The sequence below is a fragment of the Indicator indicator genome, chromosome 11 (genome assembly GCF_027791375.1).
Source record: "Indicator indicator isolate 239-I01 chromosome 11, UM_Iind_1.1, whole genome shotgun sequence".
Classification (NCBI taxonomy): Eukaryota; Metazoa; Chordata; class Aves; order Piciformes; family Indicatoridae; genus Indicator; species Indicator indicator.
In genome coordinates this window covers 22,234,835-22,257,057 of record NC_072020.1, presented here as the reverse complement: position 1 = coordinate 22,257,057, position 22,223 = coordinate 22,234,835, and the positions used below count along the sequence as shown (strand labels likewise).

Genomic DNA, 22,223 nt, shown 5'->3' with positions numbered 1-22,223 from the left:
GAGTTTTGCGTCTTACTCTGTGTAGTATTAGCTATGTAAGAAAGAATCTACGGTTTTTTGATGTATGACTTACTTTGAATAAGGTTTCCTCATGTCAGTTATTATGCAAGACAGAAGATAGATTATAACTGTTTCCTGAAGTCAGAAATTGAAAGTGCGAAGCCTTTAATAATTGTTTCAACCTTCGAACTTGAAAGGAAATGGTTAAAATTGCCTATTCCTAGCCAAGGTAAATATTATTCAGATATTATCTCCTGTTTCATATTTAAATAACTCGATGGCAACATTTTGTCATGATAATATTGTAAAATGACTTTATTGATTCCGTATATTTGGAATCAGATTGGTTTTGGCAGATAGCAATTGTTCATTGACTTGGAAAAAAAAAGGTTCAAATATTAATCTAATGTTATCTCATCATGGTAGCTGTTACTTCTTGTTATGGAATAAAGTGAAGAGAGAGGAAAAATTCTTAGTGAGTGTTTCCTTTCCATGGTGAAAGCATTCAGTTTTGGGGGAATAATAGATGAACAAAACTATGGATTTTTATTTAAAATTAATCTTTTCAGATACTAGTTTCTCCTGCAGCTTGTTAAAGATACGTAAAAGGCTTCAGAAGCAAAGGCATAATGCATTTATGCACTAGACCTGCTTCTTGGAGCAACAGATAATATGTTTCCCAGATGGTAATAAACTGAAAAGTAAAAGATATTGTTCTTTGGGTGACTTGGAAAAAATACAAAAAGACTTAAGTGAGCTGTAAAGTGGTTTGAGGTAGTAGCTACAGGTAACAACAGGTTCATGCCATTACTGCAGCTTAGCCAACTTGAGTGGATGCCTACTACAAGCTAACAGTATTTAAAAGCCAGTTCTTAGTATCTAAAAGCAAGCTGTTTCGCTCAAATAATTAATGCCCAAATTTGGAATGAACCTTAGGAGCTAAGTTCCTGCCCTTTGTTCCTTGATCCTGAAGGATGCGCCAGCGCCGCAGTGATGTCTAAGGTGGTGTTGACTTCTAGTTTGTTTCATAGGTGAGAAAGTGTGAAAATAAGTAGTTTCCAGTTCTTAAGTGGTTATTTTTTTTCTAAAAGAAAGCATTAGATCTTCCAATACTGGTTTAGTTTTGTTTAAAGCAGTGAAGATGTGTAGCAGCTTACTCTGGCTTAACTAGCTTTCTGCTGCCAAAAAATGTAAAATTTACTCACTGTAAGACAAATGCTGTACAGCCATATTCAATTGACCACAGGACCAAAACCAGTCAAGAAATTACAATTTTGTGTCTCCAAGGCTGAAATCTGTCTAATGGGGACAGACACTTGAAAAAATGAGTGAAAAGATTTTCAGAATTTGTAATGCAGAGATTGGGCTTTCAAATACTCACAACTCTTAAATATCTATGCACAAGACAAGGAGGAAAGTTAGAAAATAAGGGGAGGGAAGGGAGTGTTCTTTTAAAAAGAAATAAAACTACCAGAAATCTACAAGTCTGAAAGTCTCTGTAGTAATAAACTTCTTAACATTTTTCTTGTTTGCTGGAAAAGCAAATGCCTTTTATTCAAAATAATAATTTTCAAAGGCATAGTGAGGTTTGCAAACCAGGAGGGATGCAACAAAATGTTAAGTGTGAGTGTTCTCTTTTAGCTAACTTTTTTCTCATTTTTGGTATAGCAGCAAATGAAGAGCAGATTCTGCAAACCCATCTTCATATTTCTAGGGATTATTCACATAAGGGAGAATTTTTGAGATCTGGAGCTAGTTTTGAACAGCATTTAAGTTTATTAGTCAGAGCTTCTCACATTATGTAAAAAGGGGTTTGGGTTGTTTTGACAGCAAATCCAGTGCTTATGGGAAATAATATTTTTTACCATCTTGAAATTTGTCACTGTTTTGCTTCCTGAATGCTCCTTTGTTAGAAACAGTTGTTCCCTGGGAAAAAAAAAAAAAACCACAACCAAAAAACCCACCACCAAAACCAACAACAACCTGGAAAAAAAACCCTATCAAAACCCAACAACAAGCAAGCCTCCCCTCTCCTAGCTCTTTCAGGAATACTTACATTTACATCTTTCAGAGGTGACAGTGAATCAAAGAAAACTCAGTAGGCTCATTACTGGTAAGGCCCAAAGTCTTACTTCAGCTGAAGCCAAAATACTGCTGTTCACGTATAATTTCCTGTCAATTTTGATTTCTTTTACCACTTAGAATAAATGGACTGATATTTTAAAACGCTTTGCTCTTAGCTCTAAAAGTGAAGTGTGAGGTCAGAGAACACAGTACCACAGGAAGCATTCTGCCTCCCAAAATAAAGTTTTAAGTGAAGCGAGGAGGTTTGCAGCTTCTTGTTTTTCTGGAAAGTTTCCGTTTTGTTTTTTTAACTGGAACACCTTTCCCTGGAGTACAGCTGAGCTTTTGGAAGCAGTTTGTGGCTGGGAGAAGGAAGAGTTAAATATCAGCCCTGCATAATTTGCTTAACTTTTCACTTATTAAATAATGTTCCTTAGCAGGTCTGTGCTGCATCTTGAGACAAAGCAGTGAAATCAGTGTGTTTATGCCTAAAGTTCAAGTTTACTTTGCTGTAGCTTTCTGGAAGGGTGTGACATGAAAAGCTTGTGGTTGAGGCCACATGGTTCATGCTGGACTGTGTTTTTGTGAATGGAGGCAGAACTCCAGTTCTGACTGCTTGTCTTGAGGAATTGCTTCGGAGATCAGCTGTCTCATTCACTGGCAGAAAGAATGACTCATACATCTTCTGCCTTGTTTGGCTCCAGGTCATTGTTACAGTGGATAGAGCTGGTTTTAATTAAATATTAACTCCTTTTGTCCTGGATGCTTGTTAATGGGGACTTCTTATTTTTGTTTACTTGCAATGAAAGCAAGCTAACAGGTCCTAGTTCTGTACTTTTTTTTTTCTTTTTCCCAAATTGCTTTTTGCTGTGAGTTCAGCTTTTGAAAGGCTTTTCAAAGCTCTAAAAACTGCAAACAAGTCTTAAGTATTTTTGTGCTGTGACTGTTTGCTTTTGGCAAACTGTTTTTAACTCAGTAGGTAGTGAAGCTGTAAAATCTAAACTGATAACATCCTCGAGATCATCATTAACATTGGTGTACACTTCCCAAATCCTCTTGAGACATTACAGCTATAGTCAGAAGAAAAAGAAAACTTTTGGTAATAATGTAGGCTGGGCTGGGTAGTTTATGATGCAGATGTTGTCTGCTTCAGGAGTCTGAGACTTGATGGCTCTGAATGTAGAGTGAACTAACGTAGCTGCTTCTGCTATTAGCAGTAAAAGCCACGTGCTTAATATCCTTCAAAACCTTTTATTAGTCTTTTGGAATATACTTGCCTTCTCAGACCCCCATAATTAAGTAGCTCAGGGAAACACTCAGTTAGATGATCGTTTCAGATATCTTTCTCAATTTTCCTGTGAATGGCAAAGTAAAAAAAAAAAAAAGTTTTGGGTGATTTATGCATTGTGTCTTGTCTTGAGTATGTTAACAGAAGACCAATGAAGATTTTATGGCAGCCTTGCTGAATTACAGTACTTGTGAATAAAAGAGGAAATGAATGACATACGCATATAAACGTACAGGCAGTTTGCAACCTTAAAAGTTACATTTTCTTTTCAGACATTAAGGTGTCTTCACTTGTCTGTTTTATTTGCTACAAAGTCTGCCTGTAATTACCTAAATTCAAGGCGCAAATGCCCTCTTCCGTTTGAGTAATGGGATGATGTATCCCAATGATTTGCCCTCACATAGCAGGATGCTGGTGAAAGAAGTCCATGAATTGGGCTGATGGTTGCTTGGATTTGGGCAGTATGATAAAGTGCGGGTTTCACTTGAGCTAGTTTAAAAATAATGTCAGATCAAACGAAGGAATAATTGAAGTTCTCATTTCCAGCAGTTAGCAGGTCCCTTTAATTTCTTTGCATAGGCTTGTGGGCTTGTTTCTAAGGTACTGATGCTACTAAAATTAGATTCTAGTAGGAAATGTATGTTCCTAGTTTGAACATTTTGGATGTTATTTGTTTTGTTTATATTTGGCAAGGTTTTAGACGCTTATTAAGTTGCTGTACTCCTTATCCTACAGAGGCTTTTAAGGCTATGTCAATATTGTATTTAAAATACATTTTGACAACGTAGTCTCCACCTATTTTTAGATTACTGATAAAGTGCTGTACCTTTATCTCTATTAAACAAGCCTTCATAAATTTTGGGTATCCATGAATGAAGTATATTTTTCTTGTTTACTCCAGATCAAACTAGGGGTAATGGCAGTATCGCTAAAGTAATATTGCTTTCCATAACAGTTTCACCAGATGTATTTTATTTTTTCTTACTCTTTGGCTGGGAAAAAAAAAAAAAACAAATCTCATTTACTGATACAGATCTTTACAACAGATTTTCTTCTGGGGTAAGTCCAGTTACACTGATAAAACCAAAATAAAGCATTGGTGAAACAGAGACCGGTATGCAGAGTATGCTCTAGTAAGTTATATAAGATTGCTGTGCCAGTTCTGCAATTTTTAAATGCAGCCTTCCAGTTTCAACAGGAGGATTTTTATTGTCTTTTAGCTTTTTTTCAGATATTCTGAATCCCCAAATTTACATGTATACACATGTATACATAAAAAATACATGTGTGTTTATAAAAAATTAGAGTGATACTAGCCTCTATGCTGCATTTGAAAATGAGAGCTGGATTAAGAAAAATGTGTGGGATGTGTCTTCTGTAAGCAAGAAATTCCTTGATGACTTTTTAACTCTGAATCTACTCACGGACTCAGTCAGAGGCAATTGGAGATCCAAGAAGTCTGTGGGAACTGATTTTTAAGTAGGATACCATGATTTCATGACAGTCAAATATTTGGCATTTTTATACAAAAAATGCCTAACGTTTGCATGCAGTGAATTGCCTGAAATAACAGAAATTGTAGAGTGGTAGTATTTGGGCTTATCATCCCAGGGTTCATTTTTGTTACAAGTCCTGTGGTTTTTCTGAAAGAGAAATACAATGCATCAAAAATACTGGAAATATTGGGGTGGTAAAATATGTGTTTTCTACAGCTTCAAACTTTGAGGAGCTAACACGATCTCAAAGGTACTGCTTTCTTCTAAAAGCATAGATTACTGTAATGTTGTTACAACTGAAAAACTCAAAACAACAAAGCAACAATAGCTATGTTTTTTTTCTTTCAGAGTAATGCTAATTACACTACCTGTATTTATTTTAGTCACGCTTCTTTTCAAATCTCTGTTTGCTGATTTCCCAAGGTAATTTGTTTTTAAGGGGTATTTGCTGCAGTAGGACTTTAAACATTTCTTTTGAAACCAAGAACAAATCATTTTTCAGTATAGAGAGCCTGATTCTGGATTCTTTACCCAGGAAAAATAGTTCTCAGTTAAGCCGTTAGAAATATTTACTGAGTAAGGAGTGGAGATCTGATGCGTGAAGAGTACTGCAATGAACATTCAAAATAGTTGCTTGTAATTGTAATTAAATACTTATTTTTAATTAAAACAAATTCTGTTAAAGCTAGTAGTAATTGCACATCTCAAAATGGGAACGTATGCTTCCTAAACTAGAAAGTGTTCTGAAGGGCATTAAAGTAATATTTAATCATTTAATGTGTTTAATGGTTAGATAGTCACGTTTTCAATAAATTATTATATAATGAGTATTTGCCTGTCAAATCTTGTTGGGTAACTGGATCATGGCAGATCTTAACTTTTTAATTAAGATCATCTGAGTTATTTGCTTGTCTTCAGTTGAGAGCTGCGTGAATTAAAATATTTTCAAACAGCTAATTTTATGCACCTTTGCTGTGATGATTCCTGTTATTGTATGTTGAGGACAAGATGGCAAAGTTCAGAGATGAGGAGCTGGATTTCTCTTGAGATGTTCCCGGAACCACTAGTACTCTGAGGATGCCACTTCTCAGCATCATGTACTGCAGTTACTCGAATGTCTTCAGCTGTAATACACATTTGGTGGTATTTTAGCTTAAAGGAACTTAGAACACTGTTTGAGACATGGCTAATGTCTTAGATACACAATGAATAGGGACTGTGGTACCACCAAATGATGTATCAGCAGACTGTGAAGCGATTGTATTTTATATCTCAGGTTTGTGATGAAAGCTTCCTAAAAGCAAAGATGATCGTACGCAAGGGGAATGGGTGTTAATAATGAGTCTTGCTTTAAGTAAATATTGGTTTTTTCAATGTCTGAAATGTCATTAGACGAGGAATTATGTGACCTGTTAATATAGTTCCTTTTGAGCATTTAAACAATAACAAAAAAAACCCTACTGTGTTGGCTGACCTCCATGAAAAATTGGAATTGCTTTTAAGTAAGCCAAAGGTGTGGTATTAAGGGGGTTAAAGACGCGTAAGTATCAAACACCCAAGATTTGGATTTATGCAGACTTTCCATGCAGATATTTTGAAAATGAGCACTGATGGATTGTACCAGTGGTGTGGTAGGTCCAGGCCATGATGCAGGGAATGAGGCAGGGACAACGCTTGTGTCAGCCTTCATGTCCTCCCATCCCCATCGCTCTATGCTAGGGCTGCTCTGGACTCATGCTGTACCGCGCAGCTTCACCCCAGGGTTTATCCAATATTAAAATGATGCACTTGCCTGATTTTCATACTCAACAATGAGGAAAAAAAATCCTAATTTTAATCTTGGCTGTGCTTCCAGTGAAAGCACAACAGTCTTTTATTTATGCTTTAATGGCTTCTTTTAATGCTTTCCTTATTTTTTGTTTGTTTGTTTTTTGTTTTTGTTTTTCTTTCTTCAGCTCAGGTACCTGACAATGACGAGCAGTTTGTGCCAGACTATCAGGCTGAAAGTTGTAAGTATAGTATGAATCAACACTTTCTTAAAAAAATAAGTATTTGTGTATTTGTATTTGGGTCTTCATATTTGTTATTTGTGTCATGTGCAGTCATGTGACAGATCCTATCACCGGTCGGTGACATCAGTGGGATGAATACATAAAGCAAGTTGTGTTTTGACATGCAGCCAAAAAATTGTTTGGGCTGAAGGTATAACCTTTAGCAGGGGTCCTCTCCTATAATTCTTCCCCCAGCCTCCCCAGCCCCAGGGAAGCAAGGGAAAACTCAGATTGTGGAAGTGGAGGGAGTTTCTCTCTCCATAGAGTGAGTAGAGGAGCTTCTTGACCTGATATGGATCAGATGCTGTGGGATGTAGGAGTCACTTCTTATAAGCAGAAATTGGGCTGCTCAGTATATTTTGTGTGTAAATAAGTGAATTTATCCACATAACCAAATGCAACCACTGCTGGAACATTTTTAAGTCATCTTAGCATGTAGCATTTCATTGCTCATACAAAATTTCCCTTTGAATTAATGGGAGGAAACAGGAGTTATGTTAAGATGGATGCTTTGCATTATTTGCTACTTTACTTAACATGTGCCCAAACATTATTTTTTTTATGTTTGCCTGTATCCATCAAGTCTTGCCTTTACCTGCTAAAATGCTATTATTCAGTGAATGCTGGCTTCCCTTTCTGTACCTGCTCTACTGTGGTTTTGGGTGATTGCAAGGGTGTAGTAAAGAAATGGCATGAGAAACATCTGACAAAGTCACAGACTTCTTGGAGCTTCTTTAGGCATCTTTCTTCTTTGTGGCAAGACTTCTTTCCGTCCTCAGAGGGCTCTTCTATACAGTGCTAGCTGACTGCTGCAGAGCACATAGCAGATTTTCTGTTTTGTTAAATAACTTAAATAATTTATCCTATCGGAGTGAATTCCTGCAGTTCACTAAACCAGATAGGTGTTAAATACAGCATTTGTGTACTAAAATGTTTGGATTAAAATTAGATTAGAAGGAATTACATTAAAATAGTCTTAAACCTAAAAGCAAATTCAGACTTGTTGAGTTTTCTTAGGAATCTTTTAGAGGATTTTTTTTCCTGGTTATTTAGAAACTTTTAAGATTTTGTGGGGGAAGTAAAAGAAAAAAGTGTTTTCATCCCCTGGACTCTGATAGTATACCTGCATAGCAAGAATTTCATTATGTTTTTATCTGGAAGTTCTTGTACATATACCAACCAACAGGCTCTAAACTTCTCGAACTGTCCTTTGTAAAAGGGTTGTGATTTTTTTTTTCACCTTTGCTTCAAAGACTTTAAAAAAATATATTTATTATTAAATTATAATGCGAAAGCCAAAACTATTCTTTAAGTTGAAAATCAGATACATTATCCTACATGTGGAACTGTGTCCAAATATAGTCATGTATGCATACATCCTTTGTTTAAGAGTACAAAGTTCAGTCAGGGCTTCTATTAACCCACAATTCTTGTTACACAACAAGTCAGTGATTCTTGGAAAATAATTTGTGAACTGTGAATGAAAAGCCCCATTGAGGCTGGTCACTGCTTTTGTTTGGTGATAAAGAAATTCTCCTAATATGGCTATTTTATTAATGCTCTTGTATTTCAAATGTTCCTTAGCCACAGCTTACACACTATTATCAAAGGAACATTTATTTCTTCATTTCAGTTGGTTTCTTTATCTTAAGTAAAGGTCAGGAGAGCTTCCTGGAGAGCTACTCTGGTAAAGGTTATGGAGTTTCAGACATATGCTTGGATATAGTGTGTGTAGCTGTGGGCTCTGTGAAACAGGAGCGGAGATCAACATCCCCAAAGCCGTGGGGAAATTACTACTGTAGAAGTAGCACAATTGTGACTGTTTTCTCTAGGATCCAAACCTGCCTTCAAACTCTATTATAATGACTTACTATATATAATCTGTAAATCTGTACAGTACTCACCCTGTTACTGGCAGCAGCCTGGCAGAAGCACTTGGCTGTTTGGGTTTTTTAGTTTTATTTTTTTTTGTAAACAGGGGAGACAATGGGCAAGCTTTCCTAGGTTCAGTGTTTAATGCATTGATTTGAGCTGAATAATGGTGAAGCACAGAGGTCTGAATCTGTGAAGGAGGCCACAGTTTCTTCAGTTCAGAGGCAGCCAAACTGTGTTTTGCTACACAAATGTCTTTATGGACCTGTGTATAGGTAGGGGTTTTGTGTGTGATGTGCAGATCATGCAAAGAAAATGGCAGTGCTGCACTGGAATAGTAACAGCCTTCAGTCCAGGTACAAAAATTAGTGCCGTTATTTCTAGCTTCATTGCTCGAGAAGCGGACTTCAAACCTGAGGTAGATTTGTGGTCTTAAATTTAAACTTATAATATTGAAAAGAGTTGTGAGAATGGTCAGTAATAGTAGCAGTGCTGGAGAGCTGTGGTTAAAACTTTCTTGCCTAGAGTTCACTTTATTCAACTCTTGAAGCAAAGATGTGGAAGGTAGCAGAGGAACCGATGCTGCCAAGATCATGTGCAGTGTCCTAGCACTGAGCAGGATTAAATGCCCCTTAGAGGGCCGTGGGTTTTGGGTTTCTTTTCTGTAATAATCATTTTAACTAGTGAAACTGCTCTGGTATTAGTAACTAAGGGAAACATTTAGTTTAGATTAGATATACAGTCCACTTTATCCACTTAGGGATTTAACTTCAAAGCTAGTTTGGGACCATGAATATTTCAATTATGAGTTGCTATTAAACTTCAATCAGTTTTTGAAAAGCAAACATAAAACATATATTTATAGTTAGGTGTGGGCTTTAGATACTAGGAGTGAGATCAATAGCTAGCATAACTTCATGTGATATTATTGACATTACTGGAATTATGCACATTTCTACTAGCTAAGAATCCAGCATGTCAAGCTTCGCTGTAACACTTTTAAATTTCTCTTCACCTGTTTAAAGTTGAATTAATTTTGTTACACTACTGGAAGGAGGTCTTTCCTACCATAATAGCCCTAGAAATGTCTGCATTTCAAAACTTTTCTTTTTTGTCACAGCGTCCAAAGCCCCATCTTGACCACCTCGGATTTCCTTTTAACTAGTCAAAGCTTAAAAAGTATTTAATTATTGGAGAGAACCTTTCTGAGGCTCAGCTCAGTGATCAGAATGGAGTTTGATTTCTTTCAACCTGGTTTCTGTAACAGCTCTCTGAGGGAGAAAGATCTGTATCAAAAAGAGATTTTTTTTTTTTTTTTGGCTTGCAGTTACACTGGAAGATTACTACAACTGCTTATTAAATAGCGTCATTTTCTTACTTTTACAGGCATTCACTTGGGAATTCTGTGTTAGGCAGGTTGATTTTTGTCCCATTCTGAATCTGCTTCTACACTTCAGCTGACCTGAAGTTACTTCAGATGACTTCCTCATGACTCTGCTTTTGTCAACTATTTTAAAAGCTGTGTAAAGCAAAAAGGCAAAATCTGTTTCTCAAAAAGGTGAATGCCTTTTAGAAAAAACCCCAAACACACAAAAAACCCCAAAAAAAACCCAAAACCCCAGCCTTCTGTCTTTTTCAAATTCTTGTCTAATTCATAAGACTTAGTTAAGCTGTTTTTCTGTCCATGTCCAATCATTATTCACGTGCTGAGAAAGGTGACCTGCATTAACTTCCTCAGATAAGGTTTCCTATTGTTTCAACTTCCATTTTCATACAGTGAGGAGGAGCCAGATCCTGAACTGGTTGTAATCAGTGGGGAGGCTTACAGATACTGTATAACAGCAGGACTTTCCAATCTGGGAGTAAAAATGAATAAAGTGTTTAGTTTGTTTGAAGTCAATAGCTGTTGAGGTGAAGATTGCTTGATCCCATTGTTTGGATGGTTTCTATGACAGACACAAGAGGAAGTAGGTAGGATTTGCTGATGTTTAAAGGATGTAGTTGGCAGAGAAAACTTGGTATTTCAACAGTACACTGATTTGTAATTTGACCTTGATACAATTGGTTATAAATGGGGATTACCCTATACCAATCCCAGATTGCCTGGTGCCTTAATAACTTAATGGTGTTTTGTTATATTTTAATAATGGGTGTTTACATTGGATTGTTCTTCCAGTTTGGTGTTTTTTCCCCCCTTTTTTTGCCCCAAAATGTAGGTTAGCCCTTTAAAATCCTTGATAAACTCTACCTTTTTGCTTTTTAGTTGTTATAAAATATCTGCTAATGAGGATTTGTGCTGTGCTTCACCTTCTTGATCGGTTTCCTTCGTTAGTTTTCATTTTGTTCCTCTATTGTTTACCTGACCATCACAGCCTTAACACTGCCGAGGGGTAAATGTTAATGTTAGACCACAGCTGTTGACAGTAAATGGGAAGGGCTGGCTGTAAAATCCATGCTTCTCCATGTCTGATTAAACTTTAAGATAGGAAAAATACTTTTTTAGTAGTGATTTTGTCGTTGATCCTTCACGACATTTATTCTTTCTCCTACCTCTGTTTTTTTTCCTCCAGGTTTAGCAAAGGAGCTCTTTCAATGTAGATGCCAGCAGCCTTAAATTATTCAGGGATGTGCTTTTTAGATGCTCTGGCTTGCAATCTTTAAAAGCCTGTTAAAGAGAGATTCTTTACATAGGCTTCAGGTAGCTATATTCTTCTGTCATTTTAACTAATGGCTTAGGATATTCCAAATGCAGTTTAAATGAGGAAAAGCTTTAATATTTATTTACATGTTCGCAGCATACAAAATCATGATTCGTTTTTTCATTCTCAGGTGAAAAATGCCTTGTTTGGTTTATTTTCTTCTTTCTGTGACTTAAATTTCAACAGCGAGCTGTAGAACTAGAAGAGCAGTTCTTGTTTGCTTTAGTATAGCAAGAGCTGGTGAGCAATTGGTAGAGGTTAATTTTCACTTACTTTGTAATATTTTGGGGAAAAAAACCCCACACCATTAAAACACAGCAGAAACCACTAGAATAATGTAAGTTCTGATGGCCCTACTGAAGTCCAGAGATCTGTTCATTGCTTTTGTTTCTGTTTATGATGCAGAATAGTTTTACTTTTGCAGCTTCTAGAAAAAAAATAAAAATGAGTGGACTGGAAAAAAAAAGAGCGTTTTTTAACACGATGATTCACTACATAGGCAGCTGGTAGTCATGTCTTGGTAGTGCGCAATGTCCTAGAAACTGCAGTTGGTAGTGCTTTAGTTTTCTGTGTGTGGCAAGTTGCACACACCAGCGTGTTTTTAGGGTTTTTATACAATTTTTTTTTTTTTTGAGTCTTATGCAGCTGGAATCACCTTTCCTATAAGTGTAGCCCAGCAAGTATGGTACAGCAGCAGGCAGTCCCACAAATATCCTACACGGTGGTGCTAGTTATTCTTTGTGCTTAGCTATATCCTGATAGGGCTTTCTGCTGCAGCTGTATTTTTTTTTTTCTTGCCACTTGACTTGAAACTACTTCCTTTCCTAGGTCAGAGATTGTCAAATATAGAGGCATTTACTTATTTATTTTAGCGCATGCCCGACTGTGATGTATTCTTTCTAAAGAGCTGTGAGAGCCAGGGCTCTGTGGTTTGTTCCTGCCCTTAGCTTTGCATGACCTTGGGCATGTTGCTTAACATCTTTGTTTCTCAGTTTGAAGTAGGTATAGAAATGCATGTATCACTCTGCTGTGAGATACACAGCTCTCTTAATGATCACTTATCTAAAGATCTCAAAAGCATTTTACAGAGAGAGTCCGATGCAATTGCTGTTGTAAGAGCTGGAGAGGTCAGACTGAGGAGTTGATGTTGACCACCTTATCTCCCTTCATAGTTGCCTTAGATAGCCTCACTTCTTTCATTGTGTCACTGAGCACTTGTTTCCCTTGTTTAAGGCAGGACTGAAACTGTTACCAGCTGTTAACTTTCTGTTTTTCCTTTTCTTTTTTTTTTAATTCTCATTCACAAGAATTTAGGAATTGGTGGCTTTCAAAGAACTTTGTGGGCTCATTTTGTGGTTCATCATGGGCATTAGTCTGTTCTAATACAGATTTTTTTTTTCCCCTCCCTCCTTCCTCTGGAGAATTTTTTGAAATATTCAAAATTGCCATAGTTGTGACCTTTTCCATAATTGGAAGATTTAATTCTTTAAAAAGTGTTACCAAGACACAGACTATCGATGGTAACTTGTGATCTTAATAGTAGAGAATTTGTGGGTTTGCTTTAATTTTAATAAACAGTTTCTGTTTATTTGCTTTTCTGCTTCTATTTTTAGATTAAACTTCCAGCATTGAAGGTACAAGGGCTTTAGGTTCTTCTGGATTGTAGTAGTAGTAGTGGCTCACAGATTGTGATGGTGAGTACTGATGGTGGCAGTAGTACTGTGAAACAAATGACAAGACCCCATCAAGTACATAGCTTTTGTTTTTTAAAACTTCTAAAGTGGAAGCTATTCCTTTCAAGACTGCCCTGCATGCCATGATGTGAGTTCTGCTACTAAGGAAAAGGTACCTCTGGAGCATCCCAGCAGATACAGTATCCACATTACACAGATGTGGTTTAACTGCATGGGGCCTCTGTGAACGTGATGGGCTCCAGCTCTCTGAGGCATGGACGATCCCAAGCAGCTGAACAGGGTTTCTTTTGTAGGGTTTTGTCCCCGAGTTTCTCCTCTGGCCTTCCACTGGCATCTCCCCTGCTCAGCCAAGCTGACATAGTTTCCTTTCTTCAGAGCTTCATCCTCATTTGCTGTTTTATTGCAGATTAAAGGCTTGTGTTGCATGTGGAGGTTATCAGCTAATGAATAAACTTCAGTCATCCTGTCCTGTGATAAATCTCTCGTAGATCAAAGATGAAGCATGTAGACCTTTTTTTCTTTCAAATGGTAATTTCTTAAGGCTGTCAGATCACTTCCTAAGGTCTGTTTACATAAAAACAAAAACACTAAACATACTTTATTCAAAATGTTGAATTTTCAGTTTTGAAAAACCCTTCTATTTCCTCTCTGAGGAAGCCTCCCCTCCTCCCTTCCCTATAAGGACTCTGTGAAGATCCCATCTGTAGAAATACAGGCAAGCCTCACGTTGTAACTTGTCGTCATGACAGTATTTTCTTAACACTACAGTTATTTCTGTTTTAAAACAGATAGTTATTTAGTTAATTTCCTCAGGATTATGTATATGTATTAGAGCATCTGTTCAGTTCCAGTTGTATTAAACAAAGTATGCAGATTTTTTTAACTGTATTTTCACACAGAAACCAAAGAAGGCAGATTGAAGGGTTTTTGAGTCTATTTTGATACAGAACTGTTACTCCCCTTAAACTGCTTTCCATGCAGTGTTTTTGCAAAACGTATTTTGTATTCCAAGAGAAGCCTAAATAATGATTTTAAAATCCGTGAGCTCTGTGATGGTGTAAAATAAGCAGGCAGTCTGCAAGCTTAGCCCATCCACTTCTATTTATTTCATGGGTTTCTTTAGGTAAAATGTGTTTACAGTCCGTATACATTTTTTTGGTCTTTTTTTTTTCTCTTTTATATGCTGCCTCAGCAACTGAAAGTAGAAGTCAGGCTCTCCCACAGCCTGACTTGAAGTTTTTGAAGGGTATAGCAGGAAAAAAAAATAGGAGAGAGTGACAGTCTCCAAAACATCACTTAAGAGCTGGAGAGTCTGTGACATATTTATGCCATGTAGGAACACAGTCATGCCATGTAGGACCGATATCGTTAGCCCTCTGCAAGCATACAAGGAAAGCAGCCCTTGTTTCAGGTTCTGTATCCTTTCGGTTTGGTCCTCTGCATTTCTGTGCTGGGAAATAATGACTGTGGAGCCATTTAGAAGCTGATAAATATGCATAAAATATGTTTATTAATTTTTTTTTTTAGTTTGGAAGTAGTCAGGTATTTTCCTAGGAATGCCCTAAACCTGGTCTGAACTGGTAAATGGAGAACTGGTTACTTTTTCAAAGCCTTTGCTCCACTCTTCTCCCTGAGGATTGTTTTCTTTTTCTTTCACTTATTCTTGATGTTTTCCTTGTCTTTGATACATTACTCTTACCCATTCCTGGAGTGTAGTTTGACCTTGATGAGGTGAATAGGGAAGCGAACTGTCTTGATAAAGGATATCTTCATTCTTATATATCTGTTTGCTCTGTAAGCTGAGGATTATACATGTTAGAAGAGAGTGAATCATTAGCAGCTTTATTTCTGGTTGTCTTTTTCCCCGTGGCTGTTTATGAACTTATTCAGCAAATGTGGTTGCCAGTAAGTTAATGTAGTGAAATATTTTTTAACAGTGACATTTACTGCCAAGTCCTGCAGTCACTGAATAGGAAGGTTACTGACTGACCAGGTTTTTGTCTTTAAATTTATATATTATGAGTTGCCGTCAAGGACATTTGAAAAATTACGTGTGCAAAACCAATTCCCAGTCTTGCTAATTTGTTCCTCTTTGCTCAAATGTTGTTTCCTTTCTGCTTTTAATGTATACCTAAAAAAGACAAACAGTTTTATTATTTTTTTAATACTCTGTCTTCCTGCTGAAACCAAGTGCAGTGTTTCCTTATTAATCCATCTGCAAATAAAATTTCACATGACCAAAGCAGTAACGTAAATGGAGGAAAAAAAGGCTTTGAAAAGTGTTAATATTTAGTGAAGAAGTTTTAAGCATTTGGAATTAGAATTTGGGAGCTGGATTTATAGAAGTGTATGTGCATATATACACAGTGTATATTCTGTGTATATGCACATGTTCATGTGTATATATCTATCTATATATGTACATCCATGCATTTACTAAGTATATACACCATGCAATAGTCTCAACTGATTGCATGCACATGTAAAATAATCATAGAACTTCAGAAACAGTTGGCTTCTGAAAAAAATATGCAGTGTTTATATTGGTACTGCATATTCACTTGCTCGTCTTACACAGTGAGAATGCTTTAGGTAGCTGCAGAAGCCTTAAATATGTGCTGAGAACAAAAGCCTGGTTGCAGGTGGTCAAAATTCCACTGGCTCCAGAAAGAGCACTTTGCTAAGAGTCTTTGAATATTGGACTACTATTTAAGTCCTGACATTATGTTCCCAGACATAACCACTCTTGACAATGGCTTCTTTGTTTCCCTGTTGAATCAGTGATAAAACTTGTGAGCTAAATTTTATTGTTGACTTATTTCAATGGCCCACACCTTTTCCACTGAAAGTTACAGTTCTTGCAGTGCTTTTTGGTAGTGAACTGAAGATGTAGATTTCAGCCACGCTTTAATGAACTATAAACTACATCTGTTAGAGCTGGCCTTACTGGTGAGCATTTGTGAAAATTTAACATTGAAGCATGAAGGGCACATGTATTTAGAGTGGTGACAGTCTCATTCTTCCAATGAAGTAAACAAAAATCCCATTAGCTATCCTTCATTTAGTGTATACGTTTTTGAATTAATGTATACATATTTTTGTTGTTAAAGGCAAAGTCAAATTAAGAATCATCTACTCAAAGTTCAATTTTGTTCCTTTTAGTGCCTATCATTGAGAGTTGCTAAAATAAACCAAATTGCAAATAATCTTTTAAATAGTTTTTTAATTCATGCTAGAGAGCACTGGCTGTGTAGTCCATTTCATTATTTTTATTGGCTTCTCTTGCTTTCGCCTGCCCTTGAGTAGCTAACTGACAGGCGTGATTATCCTTAAGGATAATCTTTTCTTATGATGCTCTTTTATCATGAGGATATTCCTGTTTTTATAGGGAGGCAAAGTGACTGGTTATGAATCTCTGAAGGTGGACTCCTAAGGCTGAGCTATTTAAAACTAGAAGCAACCTTCTGATAGCAGTTGTTTAGATTATGGACAACAAATGGCAGAACCAGAGTTGAAATGGAGTTTCTTTCACGTTTTCTCCAGCTACAAGTATAAGATGAACAGCCTTCTCATCTATAGCTGTTAGCTCTTTGCATGAACACATCAGAAAGGGACAATAAAAAACAACCCCAAAACCCTAACTAGATTGATGTAACTTGAAACTTTCCTGTAAGAGGGGAAACAAGGCCGAATAATTTCCTCTTTGTTTTCTTCTCTGGGTATGCTTTCCTAAACATCAGGTGATGGTACCTTTAAAACAACCAATACAAAAAATACAAAAAAGTTTATTTTAAAACTTGTTACTTCTGACAAAAATACTTGTTATAATTTCCGAATTTTCTTCATTGTTCTGTTTCTAGAAACCTATTAAAATCTGGACATGAAACCCTCATACTGAAGACTTATCTGAAGTGCAAAGTATTTATGTGTGCGTAAAACGCTGGGATATTATCTCAGTTTGCTCTTTTAGTAATGGAAGTTACGTAGTACTTAGCCATTACCTCTTACAATTTAAATTAAGTTTTGGAAATTGATGCAAATGGAAATCCTGTCCTCAGAAAAGCACACAGACCCTGATTTAGTGGCCAGCTCCTCTCTTTGCATTTAACTTTATTGATAATTCTCAGGTAGGAATACAATTTAAATTTTCTCCCAGGCTTGGTTTTGCATTAAGATCTTCCTTTTTAGCAAGAGCACTAGAGGTAGATCAGCTCCCCTTGCACCCTTGCCTGGCAGCCCGTGGAGCCACATTATGAGCCAATGCCCCATATCTCCTCCCAGGATTTTAACATTGAAAGCTAATGCAGATGAAGAGCAACCCTGTTTCTCTGTGGGCCCCGGTGTCTGTATCCACCTCAACACAAGGAGACACTTCTATATGGTGAGGGTGATGGAGGACTGGAACAGGCTGCCCATAGAGGTTGTGGAGTCTCATTTTCTGGTGACTTTCAAAACCCACCTGGATATGTTCCTATGTGGCCTGCCCTTAGGTGATCCTGCTTTTGGTAGGGGTTGGATTCAATGATCTCTGGAGGTCCCTTCCAACCCCTAACATTCTGTGATTCTGTGTGTCTGCATAGGGGAATTAAAAATTCTGTAGATTACCCCCTCCCTACCCCCCACCCCCTCAATCGTCTTATGCTATCCATGGGTTTCAGCTCAGTTGCTACAGAACCCAGCTGGTTTAATTTTTATTAGGTTACTGCTTCCTCCTCCAGACAGCCCTAAGCCTCTGTTTATTTTGGAGGCAGGGGTAGAGGGAGAGCTCTTCCTCCTGCCTCACCTACTCTCCTCAGACATCAAAGCAAGCCAGTTTGCTCCTCCCAGCTTAATCCTCCCTTTCTCCCTCCCACCAATGTTCTGCAAATTTCCTTGTATTCTTCTCAGAGTTCTCCAGTGGCTGTGGTATTTGTCAGCAGGTTAATTTTTGCCCTGGAGGTACTTGCTGGGAGGCAGAGCCCCTCTGGCAGCCCTTTCCCCTCCACTGCCTGAAATGGCAGGTCTGATGTAGTTGGACAGGTACCTGTCTGGAAAGGGAGGTTAGCACTGCATGAAGAGGACATAAATCAGAATAAAACAGTGTCTGTGACAGCATTTCTGTGAAGTTGCTGCTTTTGGAGGCTAAGAAACCGTGTTGGTAACTGCAGCTCCCACTGCATGAAAATACCTCCTAGACAATTCTTGACTAGAAGCTCAAATGCTTGGGGGGTGGAGAAGAAGAGGGATCAGCTAACCAAAATCATGTCAAGCTGTTCTTTTGCTTGGGGCCAGAAGAACAGAAACAGTCTTTTTAATACCATGTTCAGCTGGTTAGCAGCTGCCCAAATACAATGTCAGTTTAGGGCAAAGGATCTATAGTGTCCTAACAAGGTGTTTACTAGCAGCCTCTTGAAAAGTTTGCCTTGGAATTGCTCCATCTTTGGGCTTAGGGAGTAGGTTTACTTTTATTGCTATGTACTGAAAGTTCCACACAGCCCCCCCCCCCCCTCCCCGATCCTGTCTCATCCAGTCAGGTGATTTACCCTTTTCAGTGGGCTTTTTGATTTTTGTGATACTGAACATACTCACAGACTTCAATTTTCAGCTGTCATGGTCCTTTTAAATGAGAAGCCAAGTGGCTACCGATACCTGAATTATCCCAGTGGTACCTTCAGCACTTCTAGCATTAGAAAGCTACAGGTGTGTACCCTCACTAATGAGTTTTTCAGAAATTTCAATTGCACAGATAAGCAAATGAGAGATATTTTGCTCTAAGACCAAGGATTTGTAACACTGAACCACTTATTAAACTGTAAGAGTACAACTTACAATATTTTTGTACCCCTTTTCCCACCATGGCTGGGAACCCCTCCACCTCCCACGAAGGCTGCGTCATCATGGCATGGGAGGTCTTGTGTTGGCTGCTCAGAAATAAATAGTTAAACTGACAAAAGTTTTTAGTATCTTAGCATGCAACCTTTATAAAAGCACATTTCAGTTAAAGAATGACATTTTCATTTGGGAAGAAGCATCCAGAAGAATTTGTTTGCTGAACGTGAGCAGAAGCATCGTGTTCAGGAGTCAAATAAGCTGTGCTGAAGGAAGGGGCATGTGTCTGCATTACAATGATTTTTGTGGGCCACTTTTCCCCATGTACAAATGCCCTTGTATAAACCTGCCTTAAGGACAGTGATACAACTTTGATATGCTGTAGGTGCGGGGTGCCCATCTCTATTGTCTACTTCAGCTTCTTTTTGGGCCTCGCTTACTATTCTCAAAGGCTTCATGTTAATGCCAGATCAAATAAAGAGCAGGAGTTGTGGTGCATTTATAGAATTAACATAATATAGAGATGAACAGGTGATTCAGTTAGTTTAAAATTGATTTTCGTCAATACATGTTTTTTGTCTTTTAGTCATTATTCTGTAATGCTTTTTGCCTTTTTTTTTTCTCTCTTCTACTCCTAGGCAAGCACAAGTTATTTTAACAAGCAATGCTTGTTAATACAGATGCATTACTGCAGATTTTAAGGTCCAGAATTTCCCAGTGTCAGTTGTAGGAAAATATGCTGTTATTTTCCATCTTGAAACTCTGTAGTAGTAAACAGGAATAAATTCCAACTCTCACTGCAGTTCCTCTTCGCCTTCTTGCTACTTATTCCTAATTTAAATTCAGAATAAATACGTTTTTTTTTCTTCTTATACCATGTCATCTGAGAACAGTCCATGTAGGCTTTGAAGACAAATCCCACATTTTTAGGCTCCCCCCTCCCCAGTCCTTCCCCACCTCCTGAGGATTTTAAGGACTATAATATTATGTAGCATTTGTGCAGTGCAGTGTTCAAGTAGACTGTTAATTGACATGCACACTATTGTATGCTTTAGGCTGGGAGAGAAAATAAGCAATTTGCTTCATTTTGCAGGGTGAGTTCTAACTGTTATTGAAGTGCATTTGTAGTTGCATATTTTCCAGTAAAGGTGACAGATTACTTCAAAGCTGGTATTTTCTTTTTGTTAAACAAGATTCTCAAATAGATCCATCTTGCCCACGTATTCTATTCTTGCCAGTTGGCTTTGAAAGCTGGTGCTTGGGCTCATCGTTCAGAACTAGCTTCCAAAAAATGAGGTCCCATGCTGTTTCTATCTATTGAGCTGGTAGGGGCTGGAAGGATCTGATCTGAAGCCAAGGCAAAGACCAAATGATGGAATCATATCCAACAGATTTGCCAAGTACTGCCCAGTCATGAAGTTCTACTTTCTGGGAAAGAGCACGGAGACAAGGGGTGGCAGGGCACTTGCTGTGATACCGGCTAGCCTCAGATTTCCTTCCCTGGACTTAGAGCCAGGCCACCATGTAGGAGGGAACTAGCATTTTGTTGAGTGCATTTCTACATGTTTACATCTTGTTCCTCTCTTCTGCATGTTACTTCCCCATTTTCTTCCCAGTTACATATATGCATTTGAAGAAGAAAAAGGCTTACTGCCCTTTATTATGGTATTACTTGTATTTTGACCATAGCTGATGTATTTTTGCAGAGGCATGCTTGCACATTCGATGTGCTTACTTCCATTTGACTCTGTGTGCACACACACGAACACCCAAACACACAGGCACACTGTTTCAGGTGAGTGGTCACCACTCAGTAGGACTAGATGGAGACCAGTTGTCTTCGAGGCCAAATTCTGCATCTTAAGCAAGCTCCAGTTTTTTAGATGCATGCATAGATGGAGAATGGTACCAAGGTCATGCACTTTCAAGAAATGACTTGGCAGGATTTGCTTGTATTCCTTCCTCCCCTTTTCTAGCAGCTTTTGTTTGTGAGATAGCGAAAGCTCAGGTCTCTTGTCTGAGTTCAGTTTTTATATAAACTGCCAGAATAGTCTCTGAAATCACAGTGATGATACATATCTGTGTGTCAGATATCTAATTTGTCACCAGCTTCTTCCAATATCTGGCAGAGAGCAGGACCTAAATGAAATCCAGTTGACTGGAGCTCAGCTAAAATCTGATAGAGGTGACTTTGATAGATCAAATGGTTGAAGAACTTGGTGGAGTCTGTGTAGATGTAATCTGTTCAGCCACTTCTAAATCAATCAATGGAGTCGCTAATCTTTGCAGCTGTTGTAGTGGTCAGAAACAAAAGGAGTTTTTTTTGGCGTTGTCTTGGCAAGGGATTGCCTAAGGTGAGAACAACTGTAGATCTTCCGTGCTTGCAGTCCACTTCTGTCTTCAGCCATTGCAGTGGTCTATGTGTGCAGGCTTTAACTCAAACCTGTTTGGAACAGTTTAGTTGGAAAGGCTCAGTTACCAGGCTTTACTGTCTTTCCATCCTCCTACCTCTCATCATCTGTCACCTCTCCAACATGATGTTTTTATTTCAGTTTGTGTTAGTATACTAGGCTGCCTGCCACATTCAGCTGCAGCAGCAGTAACCTCCAGAGTGAGAGAATGGTCAGCTAATTCCTCCTCTGTATCCCAAAGCTTACTGGTAGAATTTCTCATCTTAATGTATAGTGGAATGAAATGCAAAGAGCACCCTGCTTTGACATCCTGTTGTCTTTAGTCAGGTGCCTATTAAATGGTTGTTGAAATTCAGAGTGCAGCTATCTACAAAGGTCTGTAGCTCAAATCATAATGATCTAGAAGGAAATAATCAATAAACAGTCTCCAGAATGCTGAAGGCTGTTGTTCCATAAATTAAATGCACATTTTTGAAACCTCTTCAGAAGGTCATATAGAAAGTGTTTAGTTCTGTAGCTCATTGAATCAGATATGCCAATACCTGTACTGAATGTATGGCTCAAATGGTAAGTAACTGCTGCAGAAAGAGAGCATTTCAGGCTTCATATGAACCCACAATGTTTTATTGAATTTTTTTTTAATGTCTACTGATAAGAGCACCTAGGTCATTAGTATCACTGGAGAAGTAACTAGCACTATCCTCCTTGATGAATCATTCAATAAACTGTTCATGGAAAGCAGTTTTAAAAAAAATATTATTAATATGCCTACCTGTTGTACTTGCAGCATAAATAATTGGTTTGAATCATCAGGTGAATGCTGTTAAGTTATAGTAAGAG

General features: G+C 37.8%; 1 protein-coding gene across 7 annotated transcripts in view; it reads left to right on the top strand.

The window, feature by feature from the left end:
* Positions 1 to 22,223, top strand: part of ETV1 (ETS variant transcription factor 1) — a 64,014-nt gene that overhangs the window by 5,708 nt on the left and 36,083 nt on the right. For 5 of the 7 annotated variants that reach the window (XM_054384729.1, XM_054384731.1, XM_054384728.1 and 2 more), the window contains one exon: positions 6,804 to 6,857. The exons of the other annotated variants lie outside the window; for them this stretch is intronic. In XM_054384729.1, coding sequence (XP_054240704.1) covers positions 6,804 to 6,857 — 54 coding nt within the window. The remainder of the gene's footprint in view (positions 1 to 6,803; positions 6,858 to 22,223) is intronic. 7 annotated transcript variants of the gene reach the window in all.